This window comes from Paroedura picta, chromosome 14, assembly GCF_049243985.1.
Source record: "Paroedura picta isolate Pp20150507F chromosome 14, Ppicta_v3.0, whole genome shotgun sequence".
Classification (NCBI taxonomy): domain Eukaryota; kingdom Metazoa; phylum Chordata; class Lepidosauria; order Squamata; family Gekkonidae; genus Paroedura; species Paroedura picta.
In genome coordinates, this window is record NC_135382.1 from 39907469 (window position 1) to 39925272 (window position 17804).

The following is a 17804-nucleotide window of genomic DNA, read 5'->3' on the forward strand; positions in this document are numbered from 1 at the left end:
CCAAGCAATAAATACGGAGCAGAAATTCAGCTTCAGGAGACATTTTTTTTAAAGGTGCTTTCACTGACATCTGGGCAAGGGTGTAGTAACAGTGAAATCATGCCTGCCTCCCATTCCTGACTAGGGGAGCCCTCAGCAGAAAAGGTGCTAGGGTGTGTGTTCCACGTCATTGCTGTTGTTCTGGCACAGATGGGAAGGTGTCTGCTTATCCCCTCCCTTGAGCCATTTCAGCTCTGTGTTGTCTGATTGTGTTCAAGGAGGCCTTTGCAATCAGAGATCCCTGAATTGCTGCTTGCTGCCATTTAAACTTTTTTGAATCGGTGTTGTTGGACCACCCTCTTCTTCCCCACTGTGCAGATATTTAATGATGTTTTGCTGCAAAGACGGTGAAGCCAGCAAAAGGGCCGGATCGTGAGCCGAGATCCCTTCGGGATGCGCCTGGGGATCCTCAGAAAAGCAGTGCAAATGCTGAATGTCGCTTCTAGTCTTCCTGCCTCACGCTTCTCAAGTGAAAGCTTGTCCTCTTTCTAAAAATTTAATTTCATCTTTTACGGGATTCGGGAGGGGTGGGGTGGGGGGAAGAGAGAAAGCCTCTCTCTTTTCCAGGCCTTGCATTTCCCTCCCGGTTGCCAGCGTCCCCTTCTCTTGCCCCTATCAGATGAAGAGGTTGGCACTGCATTAAAAGTCGCCTCCTCTTTTTACGAAGCAATCTCGTTCTATCCATCTGATGTGTCTGAGGCCTGGGATGGCTCTATTAGAATCTTTTCCTCCCTTAAAATCTATCAGTGCATTATCGGCCCCCATCTGAAACGTAAAGTCACTCCGTTGCTATTGGCCTCGTATTTTCTTTCTCATTATTCGTCTCCTCTCTTCTTTCCTTCCCTCTCTCCCTCTCTCTCTCTCTCTCACTATTAGTATTAGTAATCGCGTCCCCTGAAGTGAAACAATCTTTTGTAATCTATCAGTGGTTTATCGGGCCTATCTGAGAGCTGAGAATGGCCGGCCCCTGAGATGGCGCCACACTCGAGAACTGATAAAGTTACAGAGTTCAGTCCGTGATGAATGTTAAGTAACCTGCACCCGCCTCAGATAGGATATGGACTTGGCAGAGGGAGTAGCTCTGTCTGAAACCAATCTCCCTGATAGCAGAAGCAGGGCTGTTTTTTCTCAGGCTGTGGCTCTCCTCCTCCTCCTCCTCTCTGCCCCTTCTCTTTCCTGCCCCCGGAGATTTGGGGGAACAGGATCGGAAGGGGAGAAGGCTGAAGTCAGCCTGAAAGTTCAGATCCTCTTTTGACCTGTGGACAACCGTCTTGTATCAAGGGTGCTTCCAGGACGTTTCGCAAGAAGTTTGCCAGGTTCCTCATAGCCATCTTTTTTTCTCGGATATGTTGAGCCAAGAATGATGGTTGTAATTAGTGCCAGCAACAAAGGGATGTTTCTGTCCCACTTTGGGGGACTAACGGTGAACTCTTTTGTGGACTTACTCCTGTCTAGTTGCCTTGATTTCCCTGGGGTTACACTGGAGTAACGCTGCGTAGGGGCCTGGGGATGTGATTCAGAAGGGGGTTAGCAGATCAGGAGGGCTTCTTGTCACTACTTCTGTACAAATGGCCAGCTTCAAAGTGCATGTTGACTTTCACAGTTATTAAGCAGGACTGGAGGCCGAGACATTTGACTTTTAAAAAATTCCAGAAAGGAATAGACTCCTTCCTAATTGGCTTTTAAAGGGGAAAAAATCCCGTCCCTTCCTTACATAACGTATCCAAGGAAAAAACCCCCCACCCCAATGCCAGCCCATATTGCACAGTCATTAAAGGGAAGGGGTCAATTTGCCATCCGCCGCGGGCTACAACCTTAAGTTTTGTTAGTGTATGAGTAGTCCAAAGTCCAGTGTGCTTTAGGGACTTACATAAATAATAATTTATTTAAAGGATGTGTTTCCTTTCGGTACATTACAGGGCATGCTTCATGTATGCGCAGAGTACCCACACGCGGCAATCTGTGCGTTAGAATTCCCACTTGCATCAGGAAAGCACGTATTCTGTCCTTCTTTTGCGTATGACTTGGCAACTAAAGGCTAATAAGGTGTAATTATTCTCCTGTGGTGAATATTGTTTGGGGTTGAGGGAGGGGTCGGCTTTGCCGGTTCTTCTCGGGTGAGGAGGGGAGGTCCGTTCAGTCGGACATGCGCAGGAATTAAAAATCGGAGCGCTTTCCTCGTTGTTTGCTTCTGCGGAGAGCCGGCCGGCTTTTCTGGCTGCCCCCTTCACCTTCAGTCTGTGGCTGCGTTTCGTTCCAGCTCTGCTTGTCTCTGCAGTTCATACTCTATTCCAGTCGACAAGTCAACACCCCGCCACCCAAAAATCCTAGATGTGTGAGGGCATGGAGAAGATCCTCAGCCCGCCTTTCGGAACTTGAGTTTCCCGGAGGAAAAGGGATGGCTGCTCAGCCACTTTGGGAGGGAGGCGTTTGGGGGACGTTGGCCCTTTGCATGGACCAGGGGTAGTCAAACTGCGGCCCTCCAGATGTCCATGGACTACAATTCCCAGGAGCCCCTGCCAGCGAGTGCTGGCAGGGGCTCCTGGGAATTGTAGTCCATGGACATCTGGAGGGCCGCAGTTTGACTACCCCTGGCATGGACTTTGCATGGACTTAGGCAGGGCCCGGCTCCACTGAATCTTTGCATTAAATGAAGCACGGGGGGTGGGGGGGGATGAAGCCTATCTGCCTTCCTCATCTTCCCTCCCTCAGCGATGTCCCCCCCCCTCCCCGCCATACTTAGCGTTTTTAATCACCGGGGTATATGGACGGGGATAATGCATAGATGGCCCCCGGGTTGCCATGGAGACCCACGGGAAAGGTCAGGCCGGGTTTATCTTGGCGCGATAGAAAAGGACTCCTAATGAGCAAGAGGGTGCTCCTTTGGCTTCGGGGCTGGGCGTCACCCGAACATTATCAGCCGCTCACACCAGACTGATATTAAAATTATCTTAGACAAGTTTAAAAGTTTGGGTGGGGATGGGAAGAGAGAGCGAGAGAGAGAGAGAGCCAGAAACCAGCCTGCTCCGGGGCGTGCCGGCTTTTGGTAGCCCAGTAGGGTCTCCCTTCCCAGCCCCCCCCCCCAAAAAGGCCCTGGCTTCTCCTGTCCGTAAAATGCTGTCCTTGCTGCAATTCGTCTCAAAAATTCAGAAGCCAGGGGAAGAACTTAGGGCCGTTGGGAAGATATGGCAATCCATTTTGTGGTATTTGAAACCTCTGCACGTCCCCTCCTGACCTGAATACTGCCCAGCTAAGATACAGGGATGCTGCATACGGCAGGAGGGCAGGATCCTGCCAGGCTGCCAGCTGTGCTTGTGGAGGAGGGGGCAGCACCCATTTTGGATTTGCATGTGGGCTGCTGGGGTTTTGCCATGTACTGGATCTCTGGCCAACGGAGACTGGCTGGGGTTATCTCTGTGTGGCTCAGTTTGGGCCAACAGCGTCCATCACGAGAAGAAGCTTGGATGGATAAGAAAACTGATTCGTAGTTGCCTGGATAGATTGTGGATTATTTGAGTCCACCAGAAGAGAAGGTTGCAGGACCCCTCTGGCATGCCTCGCCTTGCTGAGTTGAGTCCTACGTAGTTTCTCCTGGCACAGGAGACAGGAGGGATCCCATTTTCAAACAGTGTTGTGTAATGACTTATTTTTTTAACAACCTTTTAATGCTGGCTGTTTTGCAGCCTGTAATATCCAAGGGCAGACCTTTCTCGTGCCTGTAAGGGAGTTTGCAGGGCCCAAAACATCCTCTGCAGTTTTCAGGCACTTCATCAGGATGCAGTCCACGTAAATGTTTTGATTTCTGTTGTCTGGAGAGCTTGTCTTGGTCCACTGCTGACTGCTGGAAGATGGTTGGTTAGGGTCTGTTTTAGTAGGAAGAGCTTGGGTTGTTTATTTGGTATGTTATTCGGCACAGACCAAGAGTTAAATATCAACATCAGAACCGTGCACACTCAAACCAAAGAGCCATCTAGGCCAGCATCCTGCTGCCCTTGGCAACCAGCCAGATGGTCTGCAAAAGCCACACAAGCAGGGCATGAAAGCTACAGCCCTCTCCCCAGCAACTGACATTTATAGATATACTGCTGCTAAAACTGGAGGTTCCATCGAGCAGTCATGGCTACACAATTCCAGAAACCGCCTCACTGCCCTTTTAAAGCCACCCCTTTAAAAGCCAGCAGCCGTTAAGACATCCTGTGGCAGGGAGTTCCATAACGTGACTCTGCCTTGCGTGCAGAAATACTTTCCTTGGCTTGTCCTAAATCTGCTGCCAATAAATTTTGTTGGGTGACCCTGATTTTCTAGTGTAATGCAACACGGAGAGAAGAAAAGGGACTGTGTATCCAGTCTCTTTGCATTGTGCACAAAAGCGCCTGAGTCTCCAGCGGGACGGGAAACCTCACTTTGGGCAGCAGATTTCTGATCTGCAAAGATTTTGGCATCTTTGTGGGCCTTCTATCTCCGTTTTCTGTCTGGCCGAGGGCTCTTCTTTCTCTCTTATCTGCCCAACATCCTCTTTGGCGGTATCCTGTGCTATCTCCTCACTTACCCATCTCCCCTGGCAGATAGGGGTTTGTCTGTGCTCTGCTGCCTAGCTTATTGTCCCCTCCACGGCGAAAGACCCCGTCCCTCAAGCGGGTTAGCATATTTGATAGCTTTGGGTTCAGGCAAACATTCCGCCCTCCCTGCTTTGGTTTCAGTGGCTTAAGGAGGCGATTTAAGCCCACGGAAGGACTAGAGAGCTGATTTCCTCTTTCTGGGAACTCCATGTGTGCTGGAGAAAGTAGATTTCCTTTCAAACACTGAAGCAAGGCGTCCTGGTTCCTGCAGTTCCAGAAGTGGAGTGGTGTTAATTCGCTGCAGTGAAAGTAAACAGATTTATTCCAGTGTAATAATGCATTGTGGACTAGAGGGATCTGAAGAAGTGGGTCTTTCTTCCACAAATCCTTACGCCAGAATAAAATGCTCTTAGTATTTGCTCTTAGGTGGCATAAGATGCTCATTTGTAATAATTTGTTGTGTTTGTTAAAAGAAAAGAATCGTTTTTCAGTTTGTTAAAAGAAAAGAATCTCTCTGAAGCTGGGAACATTGCTCCTCCAGGATTAAAAAGAAACTTATTGCCCTAATGTGCTGACTTTCTGCATGTGGGCTCGTTTTAAACATGGAGTAGTTCAGCTGCGTGATTTCTAGCCTAGTCTGCTCCCTACTCTGGAGGGCACCGCTGAACAGGGCAGCCTCCAGATGTGCCTCCTGCCACCTAGGCAGGATAGCTCAGACCAGGTTCAGGTGGGTAGACATGCTGGGCTGGGTCCAGTAGCACCTTGAAGACCAACAAAGCTTATGCCCAGGACTGAACTCTATTGGTCTTACAGGTGCGACTGGACACAAACTTTGTTCCACTTCATAACAGGTTCCGTTGCCTGTTTTTTTTTCTTTTCAGCATCAGCTCTTATTCCCACATTAATTCATTTCTCCTTCATGTCTGTTTTGTGACCCAGCCGTGTACGGGCCAATTTAACCTTGCCCTGATCTCCTGCCTTGCTTTGGCTTCTCGGAGGGAAAACCCTCTCAAGCCAAGAACCACCTGTCCTTCCCCACACAGCCTGACCAGTTGAGCTGGCTTGCAGGGCTGTGTGTGTGCTGTTTTGTGAGGACCAAACCAGAGTATCAGCTCTCCAGTTCTCTAGGACTCTTCACCATGATGGAGATGTAATGTTTTTACAAGGAGAGATGACTGCAAAACAGGTTTTCAAGGGGCTCCATCTCCTGCAGCGGCAACCTGAGTCATTCAAGGAGTTCTGTTTCTTGAAGAAGAACATTTTAGGCTGTTTACGTGTTCTCTTATTTGTGGCCTGACCTCCTTCCTAGGCGCTCCAGATGGCCTACGAGTAGCCTCAACCTGGAGCAGGCTGTGAGTTTGAGGCTTGCCCTGGGCCCCTCTCAGCGAGCTTCATGTCTGAGCATATATTTCATAGAATCCTAGAGTTGAAAGGGATCTTAGGGGTCATCTAGTCCAACCCCTGCACTATGCAGGACACTCACAACCCTATCGCTCACCCCCTGTCACCTGCCACCCCCTTGAGCCTTCACAGAATCAGCCTCTCCGTCAAATGGCTCTCCAGCCTCTGCTTTAAAAATCTCCAAAGATTTCGAGGAAGCCTGTTCCACTGAGGAACCACTCTAACTGTCAGGGACTTCTTCCGGATGTTTAGATGGAAATTCTTTTGAATTAATTTCATCCCGTTGGTTCTGGTCCGTCCCTCCGGCTTCCCCTCTCCAATGCCGTCCTCTGCATGAGAGAGAGGGAGAAACTCCCCCACAGAGTTGCCTGCCAATGACGGAGCAAGGATTTGAACCCAGGCCTATCCAGACTGTGCTGCCTGACCCTCCTAGACAACACTGTGCCTTTTCTCTGCCTCCTGCGCCTTCCGGGCTGAAGCCGCTTGTCTCTCCAAAAGGCCTCATTGTCTGGTGGGAATGACCTCGGCGGGCGGACTGCAGGGGTGCAGAGCCTTCTTCCCGAGACGTCGTTTTATCTCTTCTGGGTGGGTGTCTCTCTGCTTTCCTGCTATCTTTGCTTCACAGTAGAAGCGTGTTTATGTTCCACATGTCCTCCTCGCCAGAGAGTAGCAGGATTTTGGGGAGGAAGGCCTCCTTGCAATAATAAGGGGGGGGGGGGTGCGTTGAAACAGGCCCCATAAGGCAGCTTCAGGGGAAACTTCAACCCCCCTTTTTGCTCCCCCCCCCCGGCTCTGCCATCTCAGTCGCTCAAAATAGCCAGGTGGATTTTCGTTTGAAGCAGGAGCCTGCCCAACTTCTGCTCTCCCCTTTCCTCCCTGCCTCACTCCTCGGCTTGACAGGTACCCAGAGGGTGGGGCACACGGTGGGAGGGGGGCGAGGGGGGAGGGCAAGCGTCCCTTGCTCAGCCGAATCCCTCCCTCCCTCCCCTGATCTCCAGGCTGGTGGGAAAGTTTGAATCTGTTGCTATTTTCTATCTCTTATCGCTCCTTCTTATCACTTCTCTCTTGTCTACATGCCTGCTTGTGGATTGTCCAGGGTCTCTCTCTTGGCAGAGGGGAGGGAGGCAGGGAGGGAGGGAGGCAGGGAGGGGGGAAATCATCTCTCTCTTTTTGCTCTCTCTCTCTGTGTCTCACCATATTCTTTTTTAATTTACTAGATAAATGAGAAAGATCAAGAAAAGGTTTATTGTTCAGGTACTGAAGGAAGTTTAATTTGAGCGAAACGATCAAATAATTACACGTCTCATGGTGTTTGGCGCTAGCCCCCGCATTCCCTGTGCCTCTCTGTCCAAAGCGCCCCGCATGCTAGCCTTCTTCACGGAAGAGCATTTCCGTGACCATCTTGGGGACTTACTGAAGAGGCATAATTGCAAGCTAGTTTGGCACCGTCCTCTCCCAAGGATCTCTCAGAATATGGGGGCAAAGGACAGCCTGTGTGTAGTAACAGTATTGGCTGCCTTGGGTCTGGACATCTCCTCTAGAGGAAGCGTTTATGTTTCAGGGGGGGTTGCATTTTTCCAGTTCTTAAAACGACAGTGCGTTTGTCCTGGGGAGGTGGGATTCCTTCCCCGCTCAGGACCGCTTCATGGTTTTTGAAGCATGGTTGAACATCTTTTGCGAGCACCTATTGGACAATACTTGGGACGTCTTGAATGATAAGCAGCACCATTGCTTCTTATGTGCCATTACCACGTTTTTATGATGGATGTGCTGCTTTATCGCTCATGCTTACTATGTATTGTTTTAAAATTAAAATGTTGTTAACCATCCTGAGCTAACAGGGATGGGGCGGAATACAGATTAAGATTTTGGAATTCCGGCACAAAGCATAAAATGGCTGGCCTCAGGTGGCAGAGCTGGCCACAGAATCTCAGGGAGGGAGGTTATAGATGACTTAATAGTACCACCACATTTCATTTCACGTGGGAGCTCTGTTTAATCTGTACAGGCCATCAGGAGCCCAGCCTAGCTCCTCCCACTTTATAAGGGCACTTGGCTGGTGCCAGTTGCCGTGGGTGCTCCTTTGGGGCCCTTCCTCAGCACCCCAGCTGGAGGCGGAAGGCATGTCGTCCACCTTTCGGAATAGAGGGGCAGAGAGCAGCCAACGTCCCCACGGTGTTCCTAGCAAGGCAGTTTTCTCATCCTTGCCAGCAGGACCTCTGGATTGACCTCTGCCCTGTTGCCTTTGAATTTCAGCTCACAAGGCACGTCTGAACACCGAGCCTGTCTCGTCTGTTTAAGTCGGGCCGGGTGGCCTAGGGTTTGGGTGTTGTCCAGGCAGGCCCGTGCTGTGCCTGGGGCTCAGCTGTGCTCTGTGCTCTTTATTATAATATTATAATATTTATTATAATATTACTATGACTATTATTTTAATTTATACCCCACCTGTTGTCTTGTGCCGCAGGGGGTCGATGGCAAGAGGCTTTTCTCTTCCTGTGGCTTTGGGGTCAGAGCAGACAGTGCTGACCTTGATAAACCCAGGGACATTCCAGGGGTTCCATTTCAGTATCCTTACACCAGACCAGGTGTGTGAACCGTGGGATCCCCATGCGGCTGTTGGGGGGGATCCAGGCTGAGAGAGAAGATGACTAGCTGCAATACTAGGAGCATCGCATGGGGCTAGGGAAACGCACTGAACTGATAGTTGGGAAAACCAGCAGAGACAGGGCGTAGCAAAGGAGCAAACAGAAGCCCAACAAGAATGCTTGGTATGTCTGCCTCCTTTGCTTCCCGTGTTCTTTGGCCTTGTCACGTGACTGGGTTGAAAATCCCAGGTGAGGGGTGGTTCTAAGCCCGTGGGGACCCCATGGGGGGAGAGAGTGCTAACTTGGGATCTTACTTCACAGTGGGAGTCATGTCCACCCATGGCCCTTTTGTCACACGACTGACAGTGTCTTTTGTGTTACTGCTTTGGCTTTGAAAATGAGCTTCCAGGTGGCTTCCAGGTGGGAGTCCGCATTGGAAATATTTGGCCCTGCAGGAATATAGAAATATTGATTTTTTAAAAAATGGACCTTAAGTGAATGTGGGCTTGTCCAGTGATGGTGTTGAGATGGTTGACCCCTTCTGCCCACTCCCTTCTAATACATCTTCTTCAAAGGGTAATAAGAAGGGCAATTGGGGAGGGGGGGATGCTGTTCAGTGACATTTCCTTTAGGGAAAGGAAAATTTTTGTGACTGTTAAGCATTTGTTGGATTGCGGGTTTCTTTTTTAAAAATCTGAGTTGCTTTTGGGTCAGTTTCATATGACTATTGATTGATTTTTCTGTTAGGGATAGGCAAAGCAAACAGGATAAAAAGTTAAAAAAAGAGAAGCAGCTGACCCATGCAAAGCCGTCTTATTGGATGTGCCGAATTAGAAACGGCCCTCACAAAGGTAAAACCACAGACTTTCATTTATGAAGGGAATTATTCTAGTGCAGAGACTTCTGTATTGCAGGGGGTCCTTACTTTACCCATAAGCTTTCTTTAAAAGGTGCGGAATGCCCAGCTGGTTGAAAGTGCAGCAGTGCCACAGAAGAACTTGAAGGCCTAACTAATCCTTGCTAATGAACCTGAAGATTCTTTTTGGGTGCTGACATTCCTGTCTCCAGCGCAGCATAGGGTCTTCCGCCCTAGGTAAGGGTACAAAAGAGCAGCAGGATCTTTGTTACAGGCACAGGTATCCCACCTGCCTGCCCTGTCCCCTGGAGCACCTGGTGTGGAATTCAAGGCTTTGGAAGGTGCTAATTAATCGCACAGGGTAGCTGGGGAGCATGCAGGAATCCTCCAGTCAGCTCAGAGTGGTTATTTCAAAGGTTCCTCCCTGCTGCCCTCGGCTTGAACAAATTGACTGTCAGCCCACAATTTAAACGATGTTGCACCTTCACTGTCTCTCTCTCTCTCTCTCTTTGTCCAAAACACACCCTGCATGGGGCTGGTGATCCAAACGGCCTTTAAGAGTCTAAAAAGTGATTATGGCAAAATTCAAGGCTGGATTAGATTGGCAGCATTTGCAAATTTGGGCACGTCCTTTCCCTGTGCACGTATCTAGAAGCTGCACAGCATGGCCCTGTCTGCAAAAATAAAAATCGATGTTTCAGTTTCTTAAAAAGAGAACGCACTTCTAGACATCATGGGGTACAAAAAGCTCATACTTTCTTCTGTAAAAATCATGACAGCTGTTTCTTCTTATAGATTTAGGGTTGGGCTCCAGGCTGGCCGTCTCGTTGTCCTTCCAGAATAGCTACGAATTTCATCTTTTTGATTCTGTTCTGCCTGAGTTCTCCATCTGTTACACTCCCAGCCTGCTTCCCAATTCTCATGTTTTTCTTTTCATGACAGGAAATTTTTGTGTATAATTTCCTGGCCAAAAAAAGCAGCAAAGCTTATGCAAATAGAGTGGGCATAAGTAATTGTGAATGATTTGCATTGTGCCTTTCAGACTTGGAATTCTTTATACCCTGCTTTCTCTCTCTTCTAGAAACGGGTGGGGGCGGGTGGCTGTTAATCTGAGAATAACAGGAACTGCCCTAGACAAAGGCCATCCTCTTCAGGATGTGCTAGCGTTTGCATGTTTCTTTCTGGAGGTCTGCTTTGCAAGCCAGGAGAGCACCTGTGGGTCACCTACCCATCCAGGCACTCCCTGGAGCTCAGACCCGACACAGCCTGGTTGCACCAAACGATAAACAGCAACTTTGTGAAAATACTTTCTGGCCTCTTGGTGTGGACAACCACGTATCCAGGTGTGGACAGCCACACTTTGGGAAACTGGCTCAGTAGTCGGGGGGCGGAGACACATTCGCAGCCAGAGCAATCCCCGTTGCCCCTACTTTTACAGTGTCGCCCAGCCATTCACAATTATCTTTTGCCATTTTCTATTTAATCACTTTGGGGGAAGATAAAGGGTGGCTCTTCCACTCCCTGCTCTGCCGCATCTTCTGTCATCTTCCCCACCCTTATGGTCTCACAGTTCCCATGACATATACCTAAAGGGTGGCAGGAAGCTGCTGCCCGGATTAATTGGACCCCAGAGGTTCTGCAGGCTTCCTACTAGGATGCAAGGCGCAGCTGGTCGGTCTGCATCACAAGCTAATCACTGCATGCGACAAAGTTGGAAAAAAAATGTGCCCGGTTTTTTTGAACCGGTGCTTCAGGCCTGGAGAGGAACTAACTGGACATCTGGCGATTAACATTCCCCCGGTTTTTACCTGTTTGTAATAAACCCCTTGCCCCCCCCCCACACACACACACCCTTTGGAGTGGAGGGACTGGAAGCAGCTGATGGGGTTTACTGATGGACAGTCTCCGGCCGTTAGCATCTCCACCGCAGGATTTTGGCCAGCGAGAGCTAAGGAAGACTGTACCTGTCAGTCAGGGAGGGCAACTCTGGGCTAGACCAGCAGCAGTCTTGACCATTGAAAAAGCAGATTGCTCAGCTCTGGAGGTCGATATTTTGGCTGGCTTTCCCATGCAGGACTGCTGCATCCAGTGGCTCATTGCTCCGTCCCATCATGGCTATTCCCGAAGGAAAATTCCTTGTTCCAGTTTTATTCCCCCCCCAAAAAAAATTATTTTGCAAATCCCTGAAAGGGGGGGGGGTGTCACATGATTGTTGCGCATTCATAATGCCTGCATTGAGGCTTTTGCAGGAAATGATCCAAGCCGCTTGCTCGCCTGTGGCTTCCACCAACTCGCTGGACCCCTCCCCAATCTGTGCCCCACCCGCTCTTTTCCTTCCCCCCTGGGTTAATGGGAAGGGGCTTTGAAGGGGGGCAGAAAAGCCAGTTAGCATCTGCACAGTGAACTTTGTCGCATCATCTCAGATTAATGCAAGTTCTTCTTTACAATCGCTGTAATTTAAAAAAGAAATCCTTCCTTGTTATCAAAAGGGGGGGGGATGGGGGGGGGAGAAGGAGTCCAGTTAATCGTCTAAGCGGAGTATCTTGGAACTGAACGTGTTCCGGGCTCATCCCCTCTCTGTAAAGCCAGCCTTCAGTAATTCAGTTTTTAAAGCATGAAAAAAGGGAGTTGATGAAATTCCCCTATCAGCACTGAACCAATATGCAAAATATCTCGCCGAAAATCAAATAGCTATTATGTTTTCATTTCCATTTCGGCGTATTTGCTTAATGAAGAATAGACAGATCAGGCTGACTGAGGGAGCCTGCGGGACGTGATAACTCCTTAAGGCTTCCAGCAATCCCACAGAAATGACGCTCCGCTCCACCCGCAGCCGTGGCGGCTCTCTCTCTGCCCCCCCCCAGCCTGCCCGCTCCAGCCCAGCTTTCTCCTTACTCCCCCCCCCCCCCCAAAATGCCTTTTAAAAAACCCAGCAGCCCAGCTTTTTAACCCACACAGCTTGGCACAGAGACACCGGCCGCTGTTGGCCCCGTGTGCCTCTGCCAGCGTTCCTGCAGGCATCCCTGCTTTTGAGACAATTGCATTTTTAAAAGTTGTGGGGAGAGGAGAAGGCACACCGCCAGCCAGAGGCCTGCCACCGATCTCCGAGCGACTCCCTCCGAAATAGCCAACTGGCTAGCAATTCTGCACACTTCTTTGGAGGCAAGCCTGCGCTTTGCAACTGGAACATTATGTTCTCCTCTGCATACTCTGGGACTGTTGGAGACCTTCCTGGACAGGATTGGGACCCCACCCACCCCCAGTGACTCAGTCCTCGAACCAGTGTGATCGGAGCTTTCCTCCTTCTCAGGGCTGAGGGTCACTCACGGTGACGGCTCCAGATTTAGACTCTGGGCTTGTGAGTGCCTGCCAGCAGGGCCCACACCAACATACCCTGAGGTGGGCATGGCAGGGCCCTCTTCTGTTGACTCCCTGCTTTGCTTGCGCTCTGCCACGCTCCCGCCATCTTCAGTGCTGCAGGCAGCGGGAGAGCTCACAGGCTGGCCAGGTGGGAAGCAGGAGGGGTTTGGCAGTGGGTCAAATAGGGGAGGGCATTCTGGGGATTCTCTGCCCTGAATCCCTCAAACCCTGGAACTGGCCCTGCCAGCTGGATGGAGACAAGAAGGAGACCTTGAGAGGCCATGGTGAGACAAGTCACCTGTTTGGCTGCTTGGGGGTCTGTGGTATTAAAAAAAAAATAATTGCATAGGTGCCTCCGCTCTGGAAATCTGGGTCCCCAGCTCTGGGTTCCAGAATTCCACCAAACCCTTTTCCCCATGGCTTTCAGGCTTTGCCTGTTCCGTCATGTGGGCTAGGGCCTTGGTGCTTCTTTAAAAACAAAAAGGAACGACAGCTGAATTCTTCAGAGTGTGGGATGTGGTGCCGTGTACCAGATGGGAACGCAGAACGGTCTTCTCAGTGTGCAAAGAGTGCGTGTGGCCCAGCTCTTGATGCGGTGACTCTACAGACACACGGGCCTCAAAATACAAGACTTTGACATGGGTGACCTCCGTGGCACGTGGCATGCTGCCCACCTTTGCCCTGGAAAAGCACAACTGAGACGGGGGGGGGGCGGGGGATGGCACATGCTGTGCGCTCCTCCAGACCTCAGTCTCTCTCTCTGACTCCAGGCATGTATATTTACGCTGGGAGAACAAAGGCGCCATAATCTATACAAAGCAGACAACAATGAGCGTGAATAAAGACCCTGCCGGAGAAGGGAAGGCAATTTATTCTAATTCTACTAATTTCAGTTCCAGCACAATTAAAAAGGCTCTGATAATATTCAGAAACAATCGCTGGCTAACAAATCGTTTCTCTCGCTGTAAATGAAACATCGTTAGGCTAATTTTTTCTTTCACGGCTTCGCGGCTCTCGGGTTCTGATAAAGTTAACCCCCTCCCCTCCTCTTCCCTCGGTGAACCCCTCCCCATCCTCACCCGGGCAGGGGAGGCCAGAGGCCGCAGCACCCCTGGGGGGGGGGGGCTCAGCCATGAAAGGGGGCGCTTTGGAGCATTTGTGGGGAAGGGGCCCGGGAATACCCCAATGGCTTCAGGGACATCACTTGGCATTTACACCGGGGCTTCGTTTCCCTACCACTTAGGGGCTGGAAAGCCAAGGATGACGGTGGGATTCCGATAAAGGGAACACCGCGCAGATGTCCCAGAGAGAATTGGGGCGGGGGGAGTTATCTTACTGGGCTCCCCTGGGGCTTTCTTTCGAGAGCCAGCCTGGTGTCGTGGTCAAGAGCAGCAGCCTCCAATCTGGAGAACTGGGTTTGATCCCCCGCCCCTCCTCCACATGCATCCAGCTGGGTGGCCTTGGGCCAGTCTCAGTTCTCTCAGAGCTCTCTCAGCCCCACCAGCCTCACAGGGTGTCTGTTGTGGGGAGAGGAAGGGAAGGCAAATGTGAGCCGCTTTGAGACACTTTGGGGTAGTGAAAACCAGCTCTTCTGCTGCTGCTGCAGTTTGACTTCCCTTGTTTGCACCCGCAAGGTCCAAGCGTGTGAGTCTGAACTGGGCCTGATCTGGAAGCGCTCGGAAGGGACGTTCTCCCAGGACCCCTGCTCCCGAACAAGGGATCCGTGGGGACGGTTGCCTTTCCTTCCTTTTCTGGCGCTTTATACAACCTGCTGCGTGCCTCCCCCCCCCCCCTCCATATCTCTCCTGAAAGATCTCTGCGTTTGGTGGGGTGGGGGGAGATCTGTGTGTTTACAAGGCAAGAAGCCGTTTGTAGACTTTGATATATTTTTCTCCAATAATCTGTAAATGGTGTTCCCATCAAAGCTTATAAAAACAGTGGAGAGGGCGGCGCGCACGCGTGTGCGTGTTTTGAGAAAGAACAAGCCAGAGCAAGAGGGTAGCGGGAAAGGAAGCTCCGTGCCACTGTGAGTTGGCAGCTGTTTCCTGCGTGTCACCCAGAGTGTCTGGGATGCCTGCTAGTGGCAGACAATTCTGCCCCTGAGAGGAGAACGATGGCTCCATGATGCAGCCTCTGCTTGGAAGCAGAAGGTCCCCGGTTCAATCCCCGGCAGCATCTCCCCTTGAAATGGAGCAGGCAGGAGGGGATGGGAGAGACTTCGGCCTGGGACCCTGGGGAGCGGCTGCCAGTCTGAGTAGGGGATGTGCGGCTTGGCTCGGCTCGGCCGCCTTGGTGATCACCGAAGGCCAGCTCCTGTGGCAGCCATCTTGTGATTGCGCGAGAATTACGAAAGGAGTTCAGAGGGTGAAAGGGGTTGTGGATACTCCTGTGGCTGAGCCCCCTTGAGAACCCCGGAGCAGATTTTATGCAGTGGCGTTGATTGGTGTACGTGAACTGGAGATCAGTTTCCGTGTGGGTTGCCTCATTCCCGCGTGGTGTGGCTCTGTGTCACGTCGGGTGAGCGGCCTGGCTCTGTGGGTGGATGATCCTGCCCCGGGGCGCTTTCTGAGGCGTCAAATCCACCTGCAGCATGGCGGCATGTGCTTCGGGAGTGTAAACGGCCCACGAACTGTGCATGCATGTGGGAAGATGCTACCCCAGTCGCAAAGTTAGACAAACCAGACCTTCAAGAGACTTTGTCACTGGTTGGACCGTCAGGCTTGTCTGCGTTGTCTCTGGCAGCTCGTATTTAAAGCCAGAAGCTGAATTAAGATGGGTATCGAGCAAACTTGACAAAGCAGGGTGGATGCAAAACACGATAACAATTTTTGAAAATATCTTAGCAAGTGAAAGAGAACACAAATGCGCCTGCAGGAGTATGAAGACGGGCTGGTGCCCCTTTTCCAAAAAGACCTCGGCATTCTGAATGTGTGACTGTTGAATTTTTCAGTTTAGGAAAAAAGGCATGGGGGGGGGATGCCCGTGTTGTAGAACATCCTTTTCTCACCTCCTGACCCCTGAAATAATTTTTCAGGCTTGCAGGAGCCCCAGAAGTGTGGCGGGTGGCCACGCTCCCTGCCACGTCACCAGAAGGGCCGTCACCCCCCACGTTAGCAGGCAGGTCTGGGGGCAGTTTAAGCTGGGACTAGGAGCGCAGGCTCTGCCCCCTCCCAGGCACAGAACCCCCTCATTCCTGGAGAGTAGTCCTGGCGGAAGAAGATGCCGGGCAATGCAGAGTCCCTCAGGGCAGGGTTTACGCCCCGCCAGAATCACATTGAAATAAAGCCGGAGAGAGCCAGGGTTGCCCAAAGGGACTGTGAGCAGCCAGGGTGTGAGTCCCGAGCGGCATTCACTCTTTATCTGTAGGACGTGTATCATTTGGGGATGCAGGTCAGAGGACTCCTCTTAATGCCACTTTTGTCCTTTGTGCTTGCAGGCACCTTTGGTGAGATGGAGGAGGGAGACGAAGCGCCCCGGGAGGACAGCAGCCCCCTGGAGAGAGAGGCCGGTGCCTCGGACCACGAGGGCTCCGTGGAGGGGGATTCGTCCAGTTCCCCCTGCAGCGACGGTAAGTCCGGCTTCGTCGGCACAGAGCCATGAGCGAAAAGGACCTGACCTGCTCCCTGTCCCCTGGCTTCTGCAGCAGGAAAAGTAAAAAGTTGCCACCATTATTCTGTAAGGAGGGAAGGGCCATTTCTTTCTTTCTTTCTTATTTATTTATATTCACATTTCTATAATGCGCCTCACGACAGATTGTCTCGGGGCAGTTCACAACATATAAAACCAATAAAATACAGCATAAAAACCCATAAACCCCCCTTAAATTCACAAAAGCTAAAAAGGAAGCTGAAAGAAGCCATTTTTCAAGTACAGTGGTGAGAAATGCAGACACCGAATTTATTCACGGCAGCTGAATTGTGTGCTCACATGTGGATTGTTCCCCCTTCGCGAAGAACCAACTGGCAGAATCTCCATCTAGGGCAGGGGTAGTCAAACTGCGGCCGTCCAGACGTCCATGGACTACAATTCCCATGAGCCCCTGCCAGCAAATGCTGGCAGGGGCTCATGGGAATTGTAGTCCACAGACATCTGGACGGCCACAGTTTGACTAACCCTGCCCTAGGGAATGGACAGTTACAAAGTAGGACGAAATCAGTTCCACCAATGTCTGCGGGGTTTGACTTGCCATGTAAAGTGGAGAAGGCAGCTAATAGGCCAGGCCTTGGCAGTGGTGAGAGCTGTATGGAGCTAAATACCAGGTCCCAAACGCGATGGTGGTGCAGTTTTCCCTCTGTTACAGGAACACGAGCATCGTGCTTCTCGGGGAGATGTGACAGAGCTCTTTGTGCCCTCCCCAGCTGCAATTGAGTGGATTGAAAATTTAGATAGCAGCATTTTGGGGGATTGCCCAATTGGTCTGCATAAGCATTGTCTTTATCGGGTACATTTTTTTACATACAACAATATGCTTCCTGTGTGCCACTGTGCCATACAATAAATAATAAATACTAATTCAGAGGCGGTCCAGTTAGGTGTGCGTAGGGCATGTTTTGGGGGTGGGATAAGGGAACCAGGTTAATAAAAAGGCCAACGGCTTGTTTGACATCAGACTTTGACCCTCCCTCCCCCCTCCCTGGTCTGCAAGTCCCTTTATCTGATTTTGGAGCTTACTGTGAAAGCCTTGGGCAGGATGGGGGGGGGGGCTGGTCTGGGGGTGGGGGGTGAAGAACTCTAAAGACTCCAGCTGAGTGCTGCACCTGGCATGAGCGTGCTGCGATAAAAAAAGAAGAAGAAGGCGGCGATAGCGCCCGATAACGCTCCCGGCTGCAATAACTGCAGCTCCTTTGGCGAATCGCAGAAGCTTTCAGCGCGATGGATAACAATCAATATGCCAGCCACTTTGATTTATAGCCAAAAATAATGGGACTTTTATCCCCGGCGATTGATTTATTTGATGTTAATCATCACCCCCTCCCTTATCACCTGTATTAATAATCGCCATTG

The 17804-nt window shown here is 50.9% G+C and overlaps 1 protein-coding gene across 2 annotated transcripts in view; it reads left to right on the plus strand.

The window, feature by feature from the left end:
• Positions 1-17804, plus strand: part of ZFPM1 (zinc finger protein, FOG family member 1) — a 77068-nt gene that overhangs the window by 25939 nt on the left and 33325 nt on the right. For both annotated transcript variants that reach the window (XM_077309902.1, XM_077309901.1), the window contains exon 2: positions 16237-16368. In XM_077309902.1, coding sequence (XP_077166017.1) covers positions 16237-16368 — 132 coding nt within the window. The remainder of the gene's footprint in view (positions 1-16236; positions 16369-17804) is intronic.